Source organism: Lithobates pipiens, unplaced genomic scaffold (assembly GCF_037356315.1).
Source record: "Lithobates pipiens isolate NorthernLeopardFrog02 unplaced genomic scaffold, aLitPip1_a1.2 Scaffold_8, whole genome shotgun sequence".
Classification (NCBI taxonomy): domain Eukaryota; kingdom Metazoa; phylum Chordata; class Amphibia; order Anura; family Ranidae; genus Lithobates; species Lithobates pipiens.
Window position 1 is genome coordinate 199,873,126 of NW_027507903.1, and position 17,932 is coordinate 199,891,057.

The 17,932-nt window shown below is 39.3% G+C and overlaps 1 protein-coding gene across 3 annotated transcripts in view; it reads left to right on the forward strand.

The window, feature by feature from the left end:
- The window catches only part of WASL (WASP like actin nucleation promoting factor), a 78,902-nt gene extending 62,604 nt beyond the window's left edge, over positions 1–16,298 (forward strand). For 2 of the 3 annotated variants that reach the window (XM_077469700.1, XM_077469698.1), the window contains 6 exons: positions 1,037–1,079; positions 1,461–1,614; positions 8,060–8,077; positions 9,134–9,675; positions 10,764–10,875; positions 14,549–16,298. In XM_077469700.1, the coding sequence (XP_077325826.1) occupies positions 1,037–1,079; positions 1,461–1,614; positions 8,060–8,077; positions 9,134–9,675; positions 10,764–10,875; positions 14,549–14,610 (931 nt within the window). In that variant the 3' untranslated portion in view covers positions 14,611–16,298. The remainder of the gene's footprint in view (positions 1–1,036; positions 1,080–1,460; positions 1,615–8,059; positions 8,078–9,133; positions 9,676–10,763; positions 10,876–14,548) is intronic. The other variant, XM_077469699.1, reaches the window with a different exon arrangement.
- The last annotated feature ends 1,634 nt before the right edge of the window (positions 16,299–17,932 follow it).

Sequence of the window (17,932 nt, forward strand, 5' to 3'; positions counted from 1 at the left end):
TAAAAAAAAAAATTTCCACTTCACAATTATGTGCCACTTTGTGTTGGTCTATCACATAAAATCCCAATAAAATACATTTTGTTTTTGTTAGTAACATGACAGAATTTGGAAAAATTCAAGGGGTATGAATACTTCATCAAGGCACTGTATTTAAATGCTTTCAGAAATGTATTTTAAAGGCATATAAACACAGGTTTGACACAGCCATTGTGACTGAAGCCTTATGCTTCTCCCCTTGTGGAATTCTTTTGACATCATGCTAGAGATTAAACAAGCAGAGTCTCGCTAGTAAAAATTGTCCTCAAGTCCCAGATCTCAAAGCGTTGGAAGCTGCTGCAAATGATGTCTTCTTTGTGTGGCATTGTTTTGTTGGGGGCAATTCACAAAATCTACCCAATTTTGATTCTTTATGCATAGATGAAAAACGGTCATGCAGTTGTTGTAGATTACGTTCAAAAGAAAAAGATGTATTGGATTGTAATCCATTATTGCTAAAGAAGGAAATGCATGCATCTCCTAGATTGTAAACTCTAAGGATAAGGGCCCTCTGATTCCTCCTGCATTCATTTTTTATTTATTTTTTGTAACTGTACTGTCTGTCCTCATGTAAAGTGCTCCGCAAACCTTTGGCACTTTATAAATTTTGTTTAAGAAGAATCTTTTTGGCATGCCTCATTTTGGGTTTGGGGCAGACAACAATTCTCTGTCCTATTCAAAGCAGCTAGCGGCTGATAATGCCAGCAGCTGTTGGAAGATCTGCCCTGGACTAGTCTGCGTCCAGGGGCGATCATCTATATTGCTACATTTGTGGTTACATTCAAACGGCCTTGAATGGCTGCTGACATGGTCATCTTCTCCTTTACATTGAATGGGGCTTTCCACTGCCAGCTGTTTGCAGAATATCCTCTGCCCACACTCGTTTGAATGAGGCCTAAATATCTGCGTGACCCCCCGACACTTGGTATGTATACTGTGTAATACTGCATGCTTCTCAGGTTTGAAATTTTACTTCATATGATTATCTTTTTCTCTTTAGGCACATTGGACACGTGGGCTGGGATCCAAACACGGGGTTTGATGTAAGTTTAAATGGGAATCTAACTTAAAATTCTTTTCAATAATGTGCTGATGGTTTTATTTATTTATTTTTTTGTGTGTGTAAAATACATTAAAGCGGAGGTCCACCCTAAAGTGGACCTTCCGCTCATCGGAACCCTCCCCCCCCCCCTCCGGCGCCACAATTGGCACCTTTCAGGGGGGAGGGGGTGCAGATACCTGCACTTCCGGGATAGCTCTCTGCGGAAAGGGGCGTAGATTACGCCCCTTTCCGCAAATGTGCCCGCTGCCTGCTGGGAAACACACAGATCCCAGAGGCAGCGGGGACCGTCCTTATTTGACAAATTTAGTGAACATGTATATTGTATTTCAACATTCACAATTTTTTTTTATTTTATTTAAAGGTAAACAATTTGGATCCAGAATTGAAAAAACTGTTTGACATGTGTGGTATCTCTGAAGCGCAACTTAAGGATAAGGAAACTTCAAAGGTCATCTATGACTTTATTGAAAAAACAGGAGGCGTTGAAGCTGTAAAAAATGAGTTGCGCAGGCAGGGTAAGTTTCTCCTGAAATTCCCCTTATCTTTTAATTGAATGAATTTCTTATTCTAAACTTAGACAGGCAGTGACCATTATTAAGTCACCTGAAATGCAAACTTACCCCAGCTCATACGTTCACATTGGGTGTGTGTGTATATATATGTGTGTGTGTGTCTGTATGTATATGTGTATATATAATGTTACCACAAAACACCCTGCTTTGGGAATTGTAATATTTGTGTTGCACTGTCACCATTGTTACCTCTTGGCCTTCAATATATAGTCCCTGGGATTCAGTCTGTAAGAGCAGTCTAGAGTTTCCTTCACAGAAGGTATATATGTATAGCCAAGGATTCCTTATGTAGGTTTCATCCTTGCTCTCTTGAATTCATTGACTGTTTCAGAGCAAGTATCCACACATTTAATTAGAGCAGTCTAGTGGCCTTCATGGGTTACTAGCCAACAACAGTTTTGAGATATATTATGAAATACAGTTGGTATCCTCCTGAACTGTTTACACAAAACAGCTTGGATCCCTGCCTTGAGTATTACACCAGAAAGCTAATCAGAGTAGGCAGGAATTTTCTGGTCTTCAGTTGTTATGTTTTGGTTATCCAAACTAATCTGTAGCTTCATTTTTTTTTTATTTTTTTTTCTACTGCTGTAGCTTCCTTTAGCGTTGCATATATTATGTATTCAGAGATACCTTTCTGCGCTATTGGAAAGAGTAGTTATGAGCACTTAAATTATACATAATTGCAATTATTTTTCTGTACTCTCTCATGGCTTGGAAAATGACATGTTCCATGAAGTTCTTGACATGTACCTAGGCACACTTTACTACCAACACTTACAGCAAAGGCTGGGGATAATCATGTCAGCAACTAAAACCCATGATAATGGGAAACAGGACATGACGTAGGAATGAACATTGTACTCTGAACAACAAAAGAAAAAAAAAAAATTCACTTGAGACTGTTGCAGTATGTTATCTCGTGGCTTTTCGTGCATTTCAATGGGCTCCCAACACAACACAACATAGGTCTTGCAGCTTTTCTATCAACACAGTGCACCACAGAGCACAAATAGTTCTTATCTGTGAGATTAGCAGTGCAAAACACATGTGCATTGTATATTACTAGGTGCACCAGGATGCCAATTAAAGTTAATTGTAACTACATACGTTTTGTGCGTTACTGACGCTAGAGACCTATATTTATCAGGGCGCTTTTTCAGGTGTGATTAAGCCAAAAAAGTTGAGTAAAGGAGAATGTTTTCCTCTTTCTCCACATAATGGAAAAAAATGTTTTTTTATATTCCATTGGGACACAGGGATTCTTGCAGTCTGATTATACTGCCGCCTACAGGAGGACAAAAATGTTGATGCCTGCCCTGTATAGCCCTGCCTGTAATTGCCCCAGTTATTTGCTCTTGTCCCAAGAAGTTTCTCTAACCATTATTTTGCTAGCCTTATTCTTGTTTTTTTTTTTTTTTTTTTTTTTTTTTTAATCTGTGGATTTTAATCAAGATTATTCCTTTGCCACCCTTCCCCCACTCTGGGGGAACACTTTTAACAGGGTATTGTTTTGCATGGCAATTGACTCTTGTACTCTGGAACAGATAGTTCCAGAGTTGTCAAATGATTCTGCTGTAGGTTGGGCCTTTAAACTGACCTCCGACAGGCATCACCTGAATGATGCAGTGCCTTCACCTTTGGAGAGTCCAGGGAAATCTCCCTATGACCAGTTGGCTGACCTGTTTCTGGGCAGCATTGTGTGTGCCATTCATGTCAGTTTTGTCTTTTCTGCAGTCAGTGCATTGCCTTTTGGGGTCCTGACCACTGATGCTCCCTAGATTCAAGAGTGACAGTTGAGCACTTGAGTCTCTTCCTCCATGGCACAAAGTACCCTTCGCTACAGAGATTCCTTCAATCCCACAGACAGTCAGCAGAATGGACAAACTGGTACCTAGCAGCAGATTCCACCTAAGAGGCATAACGCAGGTCCAAAGATCTTAACGGGACCTTATCACTAGAATGTTCTAATAACAAATTTAGGATTTTTACCCCTTTCTACTTATCAGAGGGTGCTTTTTTTTTTTTTTTTTTTGGGATGGGTTGGGTGATTCATGACTTGTATATCTGGTAAGTGGTTAGACATGGTACAGTGTGGCTGTCACACTACAGGAACATTTCTGAGAATTCATTGGATGGGGCCTTCTTCGCTTTCTAGTTGGAGTGTTCTTACGCACAAGTCAGGGTTAAGTGTTGAAATGGATATTTTGATGATAGGCAACTCCTATCCTCATATTGATTAGTGGTTCCAAATTAACAACTACTGCAGTAGGGAACAGACACAAAAGATACGCTCAGCATCTTTCCAGATAACCGTTCTCCTTTATTATGACGCATTTGAAGGCTTTTATACACATGATTACGTAGGTATCACATTAATATTACAATTGTACGTTTATGGTAACAAGGGGCGTTACATAGGCAGCCTTATTCTAATCAGAACTCGAAAGAATGCAAAACATGTACTGAAAACATTATTAGTGCCGTGTGCACAGTGAGGGCATTGTGCAATACATATAAAATAGAATACAATTATATACAGAACCTACAAATTTCCATTACAGTGTGTAAAAACCTAGCCTCCTTTTATTGATTAGGTCTTTTTCTTAAATATTCTATGTCTGACCCAACTTCTTTTCCCTTAAGCCACTGGTCAGGTATTCTTTTTTTTTTTTCTTTTTTTTTTTTTTTTTTAATGCTCTTTTGCACATAAAAAATGTTAATCCTAAACTCAAGCTGGCCATTATAATTTTGCTGATTCAGCAAGGACTGAACGAATTTCGATCAGTGTGGCTCTGTTCCTGCTCAACAAAAGTCATTTGTTTGGTCCGCTTCTATTAAAGGGACATGCTGAAAAACCTTTGTCAATCAGTAGCTGCGCTTGCTGATTAGTTTTTTTTTTTTTCTTTTTGGTTCCGCTCTGAATGGAAAAAAGCAAATCCGCAATGGTCAGCTTCAGGCTTATGGATTTTTCACTGAATAGTTCCTACTCCTGCCAGTAGAGGGGACAATTTGAGCAGATTTATTGCAGCAAATTTCGTATATCTTTGTAAATCCTTTTTTTTTTTTTTTGCACAGTCCAATGTTGCATACACTTCACTGTTTAGGAGTTATCTATTTATTTATTTTTTTATTGAAGTTTGTTCTTATAAGAGGAGTATAATATACCGCATTGAAATGTTGCTTAAGCTTCACAATACAGGGAATATGTATAGTGGGGAGGGAAAGGGTACAGGATAGGAAATTTTTGTCTTCAAACAAAAAAAAAACTTTGGGGGAGGATTTTATGTGCTTAGATGTAACTTTATTTTTATTTTTTTGCCAAAAAACAGTCCCCTATGTGATGATTTTTAGGTGACAGGTTCTCTTTGTCATATGCAGGGTCTAAAAGACCCTGCATGTCTCCCCTGTACTGCACTGAATATTTTCCAAAACTTTATTTCTTGGTAAAGCGGGGACACTGAGAGCATGACAAGTGACATCAGAGTCAGAGAGATTGCTTTCCGGGTCACAAGCAGAAGGGGAGGAGAGCTGACATGCGTCCGCTTTTCTCCTTCCCCTCTACCCGCCATGGAGATCCTGGGCCTGCAGATAGAATCCTTGTAGACATGACGGGGGTGGGGGTGTAAGTGATAGGCAGCAGTGGAACTCTCACTTGGCAGGCAGGAGTCCCGGTGGCGGAAGGCTTAAAATTCTGAACTGCAGATGGGCTAGTTAAGCACCCAGACCCTTCTAATACGAAGCAATGCTGCTGGCATAGATGCAGTATTTGGTTTGGCATTTCCCTGCTGAAATATGCAAGGCCTTCCCTGAATGGATGGGAGAATATGCTGCTTGATGATGCCTTTTCAGGTGTGCAAGCTGGCCATTCCATATGCACTAATAAACCCCCATACCATCAAAGATGAAGGCTTTTGAACTGAGCGCTGATAACAAGCCGGAAGGTCCCTCTCCTCTTTAGTCTGGAAGATGCAGTGCCCTTGGTTGCCAAAAATGTCAAATTCATTTGTTTGAGCAGAGAACCGTTTTCCACATTGCAGTAGGCCATTTTAAATGAGCTTTGGCCCAGAGAAGACGGTGGCATTTCTGAATCATGTTCAGATATGGCTTCTTTGCATGATAGAGCTTTACCTTGCGTTTTTTGGATGGCACGGCAAACTGTGTTCACCGACAGGGACTTGTGGAAATATTCCCTCAGCTAGTTCAGATGGACATCACTGCCTGTTTTTATCATGGCTGTTTTTATTGCAGTGCCATCTGAGGGCACGGAGATCACAGGCCTTGTCCCTTGTGCACTGAGATTTCTCTAGATTCTCTGAATTTTTTCATGATGATGATACATACTGCAGGGCTGCCCGCCTGTGTGACACATACCTGTGCATGGTGGCTTCTTCTGGGGCACCTGTGTGCCCCCGGCGACCCGCTCCTGCTGTGAATGGTCACAACTGGAGCCAATTAACAGGTCTGGCAGACCCGATGTTCACCGGCACCCGCTCTAAAGAGGCAGAGCTGCAGTCTGCCTATGTAAACAAGGTAGATCGCCATTCTGACAGGAGAAGATGGAGTGCTTGTGTTTCTGCTAATCAGGAACGCATATCTGTCTTCCACCAGTCAGATTATCCCCCACCCTGTTAGCAAGCACTCCCCTAGGAACACAATTAACCCTTTGATTGCCCCTGATACTGACCCCCTTCCTGGGTGCCATTGCAGAGGCAATGCATTTTTTTTTTTTTTAAAGCACTGGTCACTGTATTGGTGACACTGGTCCCCAAAGTGTCACCTAGTGTCAGATTTGTCCACAATGTCGCAGTCCTGCTAAAAATCGCTGATCGCCACCATTCCTAGTAAAAATTAAAATGCCGTAAATATATCCCATAGTTTGGTATGCGCAAAGGTTATTGTGTCTACAATCAATATCCGCTTATTGGGATTTATTTTATTTTCTTTTTAACAAAAACATGTAGCAGAAAACATTTACCTAAATTTGATTTGGAAATTAGATTTTTTTTTTTTTTGTAGTTTATAGTTTTATAGCAGAAAGTGAATTATTTTTTTTTTTTTTAATTTTCTGTCTATTTTTGTTTATAGCTCAAAAAAATAGAAATACCACCCAAAAAAAAAAGCGCTTTGTGGAGGGAAAAAGACATACATCTTTTGTTTGGGTACAGTGTTGCATGAACGTGCAATTACCAGTTAAAGTTGGGCAGTGCTTTGGTCAGGAAGGCGGTGAAACCTTCCGGGGCTGAAGTGCAATTTTACATTGAAGAACATTATTCTGAAATTGTTTAACAATTTTTAGAGACAAATTGATGGATCAGCCACAGCCAGTCTTTACTTCTGAGACACACTGACTCGAAGATGTGTGTTTTTTTTTTATTTTTTTTTTTTTTTTTTTTAACAACCAATCATGTTACTGACCTGTTGCCAATTCACCTAATTGCAAAATGTTCTTCCAGCTCTTCCTTGTTAGTACCACTTTGCCAACTGTTTGTTGCCCTGTCCTAACTTTTTTAACATGTTGCTGCCATCAATTCCAAAATTAACTTTTTTTTTTTCATAAAATGACAAATTTTTTCAGTTTAAACATTTGATGTTTTCTATTGTGAATAAAATATTTATGAGTATTGCAAATTGCATTTAGTTTTTATGTAGATTTTACACTGCATCCCTTTTTTATTTTGGAAAGAGGGTTGTATAAAAGACAGCAAAGAGGAGAAAAAAAACAAATTAAGTTGCCTCTGTTTTTATACCTACAGAAACCGTTAGCATTGAAGAAATCTGAGTGATATTGGTATGGGAGTTCTTGATAGGAAAGATCTTTCTATAATAAAAAAAATGCACACATACTATGAGTGCAGCTTTTAGGCTTGGTCTCAACATAAATGCTGCACTGTATTCTTAGAGTGTGTGTGTGTGTGTGTGTGTGTGTGTGTGTGTGTGTGTGTGTGTGTGTGTGTGTGTGTGTATATATAGTGTGTGTGTATATGTTTGTGTGTGTGTGTGTATATATGTGTATATATATATATATATATATATATATATATATATGTATATATATGTATGTATATATATATATATATATATATATATATATAATTTTTTTTTTTTTTTTTTTTTTTTTTTTTAAATGTGTGATGTATATATTTCTTCCCTACCAAGAACTTGTATAGCAATATCACTCAGATTTCTTACATCCTAGTAGTTTTCGCAGGTATTGGAACTGAGGAAAAATCATTGCTTTTTGCTTATTTTTAAGGATTTCCTTCTTTTTCTTTTTTTTTTTATGCACTCTATTTTTGCACTTAAAACTATTTGAATTTGCTTTCATGAACCTATTTTCCGATATAAATGTAAACTAATGTATAGAGTGCTCACATTTGTTCTATAGGTCCTCCACGTTGGATTGGTATGTATGGGACTTTGCATAGTGTGAGAAAGTTAAATGCATGGTTTGTGCTGTGATTATTTTTATTTTTTTCTCCTAAATAGCTTTAAAATTGTATTCGGTAGTAGATCCTAATTAATTGAGCTATGTTGCCAAGATATATTTAGCGTCCTTCATTGTGACTTCTAGCATGTGCTTTCTAACCACAAGTGCTTGTAGAAAAATGTAAAACCTGCTGACGTTGGCCAAAAATAATGGCAAAGCCTTCGGTTGATCTATAGGTTTTCTAAGCACTGTTAAAATAACGTGCAGCTCCCCCTTGTGGTAGGAGTTTCACTTCATTCTTGAGTAACAAATGTTGATTTATGCCTTGCCAAGCTGAACAATATTAGGTTAATTTTCAGTTAATAGCATGGGTTGACCGTAGAGTTGGTGTGTCTGTTAGATCTTAGTTTTTTGGACACAGCATTGGGGTACTTAACAGTAATTGTAGCCAATTTATGACCATATTGCAGGTTTCCTGTTCATAAAACCCTTAATTTATTTAATCTTTCAGAGAGCAGTAAAATATTGGTAGTATATCACAGAAATTGTATACTCTGCTTATAAAGAGGAACCAAAATAATAAACAAGCACCCCACCTAAATGCCACAAATGTACAGTATTACAATTTATTACAGATGCTTAATTGCAACCTCAGTGATCTAGTCTCAATGCAAACTGTTGTGAACCTCAAAGGGGTTGCCTACTTTTTTTGAATCCTGATTTAAAAATATTGTATTTTTCTTTTTTTAATCCTTTTGTTTGGGTCATTCCTTGAAATGCTGAATAGCCATACTTGTAGAGTGTTTTTGTTTTTTAAACATTATTGCAAGGTAAGTGTACCAATTCCAGCGGAACATAAACCTGTATTTTTCAGCAGAGGTTCACATACATTTTACAAGATGATAATGATTGTTAAATCATTTTGTTTTAGTATAGATATTGCAATTTAAAGTGTGTGTTTTTTGTTGTGTCTGAAAAATCAAAATGTAATGGGAAAATATTTACTGTATAAATGCATTTTATTTTTTTTAGCTCCACCTCCACCACCACCTTCAAGAGGCGGCCCACCACCTCCTCCATTACACAGCTCAGGGCCTCCACCACCGCCTCCACCAGCAAGGGGTGGCATCGGTAAACCACCACCACCTCCTTCCAGAGCTCCTGCAGCTGCACCCCCACCACCTCCACCTCTTCGGCCTGGGGCAGCAGGACCGCCACCTCCTCCACCTAACAGAGTGCATCCTCCGTCATTGCCAGGTCACTCTTCATCTGCACCTTCTAGTCCTCCACCCCCTCCTCCTCCTCCAATGCCAGGATTTGGGGCATCTGCCCCACCCCCTCCCCCACCCCCACCTGGTCCTCCACCTCCTCCTGGTCCTCCACCTCTACCTGGATCTGCTGCAGACAGTGACCAACAGATGGCAACTCCTAGTGGCGGCAAAACGGCTCTACTAGAGCAAATTAGGGGAGGAACACAGCTAAAGAAAGTAGACGGTAAAGAAAATCGACCTGTGTCTTCCGGTGGACGAGATGCTCTTCTAGACCAAATACGACAGGGTATTGCATTAAAGCCTGTAAGTATCTACTGTATTTTCTTTTTATGGTAAGACTTAAAATAATGGGATGTATATACATTTTTTTTTTCTAGGGCTGGTACCGATTAAAATGTTGATGTTCGATTTAATCTTTTTTTTTTTTTTTTTTTTTAACGAATTTTGATTAATTATAACGCACATACAGATCCAACTACATTTAGCTGATCTCCTTGCATTGCAACTCTGCATTAGTCAGTGGTAAATGTGGTATACAATATATACACCCGACACTAGTTCGTTTCCACAATCCATAACTTAACTTCACAGTTCACACAAATACGTTTTAAATTCAAACTGTAGCACTGACATAAGTCATTTATTTTCCACAGTAGCGTGACAATCCCTCCACCTCCAGTCTAACTAATCACTCTCACCTTATGACATGGACCCCTGTGCAAACAGGTGGTCATGCAAGTGGGTATCAAAAGGGTTAACACGGACCATAAACTTCTCTCATGTCTCCTTAGATCTCAGCAAGGACGCCAGGTCATGGGTAGAAAGAAAAGATCTGCTCACTGCTTAAGTATAAGTTTTAATTTGTGTTCAAACACAAACTACTCACATAAAGATGATAAAAACACAGCATGTAAAGCCGACAATCGTGTTTGTTCCGTAGGGCAGCAATGGGGGACATCATGCGTAGCTACTCCCCCTTATTAGTTACGTGCAATCAGAACTTCAACATCACTGAACTCCTCCCCCTTCCCTTCGTTAGCAGACGGAGGCACTTGGGGAAGGGGGGAGGAGTCCAGTGACGTTGATATGCGTGGCGTCACCGGATATGCGACAGAACTCCCTGAAGACCCGGAAGCCGACGGAGAGGTGAGTACCGATCAAAAGAATTTTAATCGATCAAAAAAATTAAACGATTAATCAAGGAATTAATCTTTAATTTCCACAGCCCTAATTTTTTCCTTTCCTGTTTGGAGTCAGCAAATGGAGTTGTATGCTTCTCTATACATGTACTACAGCAGGTACCTGCTTGTATTGCAGTTTGCATGCATTGCAAACTGGTAATCTAACTTGATTTAATTGCACTATTTGATTTTCTGTGAACATAATTCTAGAGGCAAGAGGAAACTGATGCTGCAGCACCTTCAACTCCCACGGCCCCTACAGGAATAGTGGGCGCTCTGATGGAAGTGATGCAAAAAAGGAGTAAAGCCATTCATTCTTCAGGTACTAACATTTCTTTTTTTCCCTTCCAGTTACACATGGTCTATATAATGACACCGTTACAAAATGAAATGCAGCATCGGCATAGGAGTTTTCAATTGATGAGATTGCATTACAGACTGAAAATCTGCCTCCTAAATTGCACACTTGATGGATGGGGGTCATTTATTTGTGATTGCTTTAATGGCAAAACTCATGCACCAATATTACTATTATGTAACAAATATTCACGTTAAACAGAAGCACTCCTTTTGGTTTATGATCACCCATATTATGTGTTTTAGCTTGAGCTGTGTTGCACTGCAATTGCATAATACAGGAAAGGTATTTAAAATTCACAGAAGCATATACGTTGGACACAGTGGGATGCACTGCATTGTTTTGTTTTTTGTTTTTATTCATTTTTTTAGAACGCCTATATGTTTTATACAAGGATAATATACCCAGAAATACATTTTGTAGACATACAGTAAGGCCTCGTGCACACTTAAGTTCATAAACGCTGTTTTTACAGGCGTTTGAGTCCATGCAAACTATAGGCGTTTACAGGGGTTTAGAGGCAGAAACAAAAACCATCACTTATTGAAGAGAGGAGCCTTTGAGCATAAACACCTGAGGCTCCTAAATGCAGGTAAAGGCATCTAAACATGTGGGGATACTAGGTGCTTTTAGTCCGCATGCTTATTTAAAATTGAATAGATGCCCAAGCGCTTATTGTGCTTGAATGGTTGAAAAAACGTGGCTTGGGAGCTTTTTTGCAGCTCCTAGGAGAAAAGTTATTGCAAGAGCTTCAGTGTCCATGAGGCCTAAAGGAGCTATGAGCTTTCTGGCTAGTAATTGCTGCCATTTGACAGTGATCACCTGCCAGTGAAGTGCTGCACACTTGGTTGAGACTTCTATGCTGTGTACAAACATGTCATAATCGCCTACGGAGCAAAGATAACTCGTTACAATATTACCTCTCATATGACTGAGTTGCTAATTCTGTTTGCCCATTCAGATCTTTTTTTAAAAGTGTTTTTTTTTTTTTTTTTTTTTTTTACTTTAAAGGTTAATTCTAGATATGGGTATTTTTACAGGGTTATGTTGGTTCAGTTTAGGCTTTAACAATGCATATACATGCCCATACTTGTTGGGTCCCCCTGAAAGCTGGAAATGGCTGTAGTAGACACAGCTAATACAGTGTTTTCCACAAATTTTTGGGAGTCATGGACTACCATGCTTGCTGAACACAGGTGGTCGCCCGCTCAGCTTGGGTGCTATTCAGAGAACGCTTTTGCATTTTATCATTGAATACAAAGCCTTCTCTGGTTAGATGAGGTAAAGGGGCATTCATGATCTTGTTCAATCAAAGAACGCCTTGCTGTACCCACTACAGGTAATTTCAACTTAGAGGGATTGGCTAGGTATAATTACATTGGTCCAAGCTGAACCAATGTAACGATGCAAAAATATCCATACCAGACTTTCATCTTTAAAAGAAGTATGGGGTTGGAAAAATAAACGTTATATACTCACCCAAGCCTGTCCCTGCCAACTCTACACTGAGAACTAAGTGATCAAACACTGCTGATCCCTCAGTTCTCCCTTCCGATCTGAGCAAAGAAAGGTGACTGGCTCTGTGCTCTGCGCCTCCAGCGTTCACTGCTCCCAGCGGCTTACAGGTCTAGGCATCTGAGTGGTTCCTGACTGTAAAGTTGGGACTCAATCCAGAGCCTGGACTGGCTAAGTGATGACGGCTGACAGACTTTAGCCAGCTGTTTGCTATAAAAAAAAAAAAAAAAAGGTCACAGGAGTGCAGTTTTGCGCTCTTGTGACCCATTTTCTCCTGGCAGTGGGCTAAAATCTGCTGTCAGCTGGTGTTGCTCAGCCAGTACAGGCACTGGATTGGTCCCATCTTTTCATAGAAGTAGTGCCAAAATGTTTGGCCATACTTCGTTTTTCAGGCTGGGTTCTCACTAGTGCGAATTCGCATGTCAGGAGACTTGCCGGCTCAATGGAGCCGGTTCACACAGCTCCGGGATGACTGCAGAGCGGTTTGCAGTCTTGTGAGTCTTCTGGTCCATTTCAGGTCTGAATCCTGCCAAAAATTCTGGCCCAATTTGTCCCTGAACTGGAGAACAAGGATGCACACCAGGCCCCTGCACAGCAGTATAAACCCAAGCCTGAAGCAGAGATTAGAAACTACACTGTACAACATGGGTCTTCCAAGCAACAAATTAGTCAGTTGATATCAGTAATGCATCCTAAACATTAAAGTGCAAAGTTGTGTGCAAAGAAGAAACATTAGGAAAAATATCATTTGGGCAGGTGTGGGAACTGCTATCCTGCTAACAGACTGTAGGACCATTTTCTTCAACACAGGAAATGTTACTTGACATTTCCAATGTCCCTAAACTTGTAGCTCTCGTAGGAAGTGTTTTGGGTTGTAAGACTTGGCATTGTCCTTCATCTAGTGACTCCTGTGACTGCTTTGTATGTAAACTTATCTCAAATGAAAATGCTGCTATTGATAACCTCTTTATAAAAATACTAGCTTGGCTGTCATGTATCCAGTGGCTTCAGCAATTTTAGTAATGGACCCAGAACAGGCATGTAGCCAGTGAAGTCCAAAATCTGACTGGTAGATTCCCCCCTCCAAGGTTGGGACTCCTGCCAGTAACATTTCCTGTCTTAGAGTGGCAGAAAGCATGAGGGTTGTCATACCAGACTAGGAAGTGCTTTAGAACCCAAAAAAAACTCCCATTTTCCTTATCTCCATAACATATGAGAGGTGCTCTGTAGTTCACAGAACTGAGAACTGCTTTCATAAGTGCAGTGCAGGAATTTATCAGCTAACAAGGTTTCTGGTTGGACTAACTTAACCGTATCAAACAGTTACAACAAAACCCTTTCAGTGATAGAATTGACAGCTCAAAAGTAAGCAAATAAGTTCATTGTTCGGCTGGTCATACATTATACAATTTCCTTGTACAATAATACTTTAGATTGACCAAAACCATATAATATGAGGTCATTCCTAAATACTTTCAGTTTCTATGCCATAATGCAGGCCCTTGCACTACACAGTAGAAGTTAAATCTAAAGGAAATTGAAAAAGAAAAAAACATGAGATAATATATGTAGCTAGGGAACAAACGGGGGGGAAACTATGGGAAAGGCTGAGTTAACAAAAGACAAGCTATAGATTATTTGATTTTTTTTTTTTTCCTGCGACCACAGGTTAGTGTTGATGGGGGAAGCCCTCCTGCAGTACTATTGTGTTCTGCTGGATTGGAGAGTGCAGAGAGCCTTCTCTGTCACCAGACCACAATGATTACTGTTAGCAGCTATAGTTGCTGTCAGTAATCCCATGCCAAAAAGCTGATAGGCTGGTTGTACTGAAGTCTTTGACTTCAGTACAACCAGCCTGCCCATAGATGGATGGAATCTCAGCAGGTCCCTGCTAAACCGCCAGAGATTCTGTCCATTTATGGTCGTCTTAAGCGGAAGGTTTTTCCTGGTTACAGTGAAAACAAGTGCTTCAGACATTGCAAAGAAATAGATTTTGTTATAATAAAAAACTATTTTTGTTTCTGTATATTTATATTTTCTACTTATTCTGGTCTAGAGAATATCTAAAGAACTCTCATGCTGCTTAATATCTGTAATAATGTGCTTTTCTGTTCCCTGATAGACACTGATGAAGATGAGGATGATGATGAAGAGTTTGAGGATGATGATGAATGGGAGGATTGATCTACACATTATATAAATATAATATATATTTTTTTTAAGGTGAATGAATACTAAACACTACTTTCTGTCTACGAATTCTGTAAAATTATCATGTAAATGGTCTACCAATTTGCTGTATATTTTTGTTGCCTTTTTGCTTTTTTAATAATCTGTGCAATACCTCATTGGAGATGCAAAAGTTTGTCATAACACTGCACACATCTCTTCCTCCCTCTGTGTGCAAACTCATGTGACTTTGACAATGACATTAGTGTACACATAACATCCAACTGACAAGCTCTAGGTGAGATAAGTGAGGCAGTGACAGAAAAATTTAATGCAATTGTTATAATTAAAAAAAAAAAAAAAATACTATTTTCTTACCCTGATTTTTCTGTATCTAAATTTCTTAAGGAAATCTAGTATAGCACTACATTCTTTTTTTAAGTGGTGTTGATCTTTGCTAATTAAGCCCCCATCATTTCGAATGCAAAGCTAAATGTTAATTATATATGGGGGGGGTTTTGGCACAATTTTTTTACACTACAAATCATCAGTTTGTATTCTTGCAGCCACGACAAATAATGCATCTGCTATAGGAACAGGAAGAAGCAAGCAATAGCATCTGCTGTTTTTTCAGCAATCTTACTTGATTTTGGATTTTTTTTTTTTGTCCACTCTGTATCCACAAAATCTGTTTAGTACTCTAATAAGTTGCTATGAATGTGATATTAGGGGTGAGGAGAAAAGACTGACATTGATTCTACATAACTCTAATGTACAAGACAACTCATCATTGTAAAAAAAAAAAAAAAAAAACACACTACTGCTGGGTTAGTAAACTGCCCAAGATGACACTCTGAGAACACCAGGCGTTGTAATGTGGCCTGTTTTTGCACTTTTATTGTATCCACTTTGACAGAACTGCTTGGTGCTTGCTTCTCTAGTGTTGGGTTAAGTTCCAGAATTGCGTGCCAGTCGCATTGCAGAAGCTCCAAAATACATTCAGTGCCGTTTTCTTGTGCTGCATTCTGCTGTATCAAATAGCAAACACTAAAACAAAATCATACAAGAAAAAAAAAATCTATCTTGAATGGCATATGAATATTAGTCTATATGGTAAAATAAACACTAATATGTTATGAACCTGCCTATTGCAATATTCTGTTATCTAATGTATAGCTCTGGAGAAGAGAATGGAATGAATGACAAATAAAGAAAGTTGACACAAATTGTATATATAGCTGATATTTTACTTCTTAGTCTTCACATGGTCTTTGTGTAGCACATTATGCAATAGATGGACACAGTGTAGGCTTATGAGCCAATCATTACAATTTGTGACTCGGCAGGCACTTTGCAGTAGTCGGCGAACATGGGCTTCCATTGACACTAGAAAAGGCTTCTAGCTAGCTGCCAACTAGAATTGTTTTATGCTCATTGACTGCCTGGCTTCTGGGATTTAGGAGCAGTTTTATGTATCTAAGCCTGTGAAGAATCTGACATCTTCTCTAGCTGAGCTATAACAAAAGAAAACACTGCTATTGCTTTGCTTGTTAGTTTAGCTCTTATTGTAAATGTTAACTGACTGTTTATGACTTATGAGGTTATACTTACAGGCTGGCCCTGTGTAATTTTATATTCTTGAAATCCTACTAAATAATGGACTCTTAAATAATCATGCAATTAAAGTGATCATGTAAACTTTATAGCGTACTTGGTGCATATTGATGAGCAGTGTGTTTATTATTACTATTGAAAATATTGAGGAAACCATGCAAACTGTTTCAGTGTGTTCATATTTCCTGCATTGTGATGGAGAACAACATTTCTGTAATGTTTCCTGTGCTTTGAACACAACCAAACTTCATGCCACTCAAGCTTGTTTTCTCCCTTTTGGTAAGTTGAAAACCAGAGAGAATGTCAGTTAACTGCTATTTTGATTAGATAGCAGTTGTATGTGATTACAACTTTCTTCTGGATTTCCCTAGATGCTTTGAAACCCTGGGTGCAAGTTAATACAAATGTACTTTAGCTGGTAGGTTGACACTTTTGACGGCTTCCCACATGTTGCTGTTGGTCAGAGGGACAATCTATCATAGTATACTGGTAGTGTAAGGCCCTTGAGAGGTTGTGTTAAAGCATCATCATTTTTTCTGAAGGCTAACATTACAGAAGATAGCACCCGGTTTTTAAAACTTGGGGCACTCTGGAAGAAATTTATATTTGGAAGTCGCTGTGGTCAAAGTGACTGTTTTTTTTTTAACGGCACTGCAGACATACCTAAAGTGGAAGTCCAGGCTCTAACTGCAATGCCTTGAAAAGGTATTCATTCCCCTTGACATTTTTCACATTTTGTCATGTTTAAACCGAAAACAAATGTATTTTATTGGAGTTCTCAATTGGATTTGGGTCTGGACTTTGGCCCATTTTAACATATGAATATGCTTTAATCTAAACCATTCCATTGTAGCTCTGGCTATATGTTTTGGGTGGTTGTCCTGCTGCAAGGTGAACCTTTGCCCAGTCTTGAGTCTTTTGCAGACTCTAACAGGTGTTTTTTTGTTTTTGTTTTTTGTCTTTTCTTTTCTAAGGTTGCCCTGTATTTGGCACCATCCCTCTTACCATAAACTGACAAGCTTCCATGTCCCTGCTGAAGAAAAGCATCACCACAACATGTTGATGCTTGATGTGTTCAGGGTGATGTGCAGCGTTAGTTCTCTGCCACACATAGCGTTTTGCTTTTAGGCCAAAAAGTTACATTTTGGTCTCATCTGACCAGAGCACCTTCTTCCACATGTTTGCTGTGTCCCCCACATGGCTTCTCGCAAACTGCAAACGGTACCTGTTGTGGCTTTTTCAACAATGGCTTTCTTCTTGGCACTCTTCCATAAAGACCAGATTTGTGGAGTGCACGGCTACTTGTCCTGTGGACTGATTCTCCCACGAGATCTGTGGATCTCTTCAGCTCCTCCAAAGATATCATGGGCCTCTTTGCTGCTTCTCTGATTGGTCTTCTTGCCTGGCCTGTTAGTTTAGGTGGACGGCCATGTCTTGGGAGGTTTGCAGTTGTGCAATACTCTTTGGATTTTACAGGGCTCCTCCGTGAGATGTTCAAATCGTGGGATATTTTTATTTTTATTTTTTTATAACCTAACCCTGCTTTACACTTCTCCGCAATTTTATCCCTGACCTGTCTTGTGTGCACCTTGGCCTTCATGATGCGATTTGCTCACTAAGGTTCTCTAACAAGCTTATGAGGGCTTCACAGAACAGTTGTAATTATACTGATTTTAGTTAGAGGTATCAGAGTAAAGGGGGCTGAATACAAATGCATGGCACA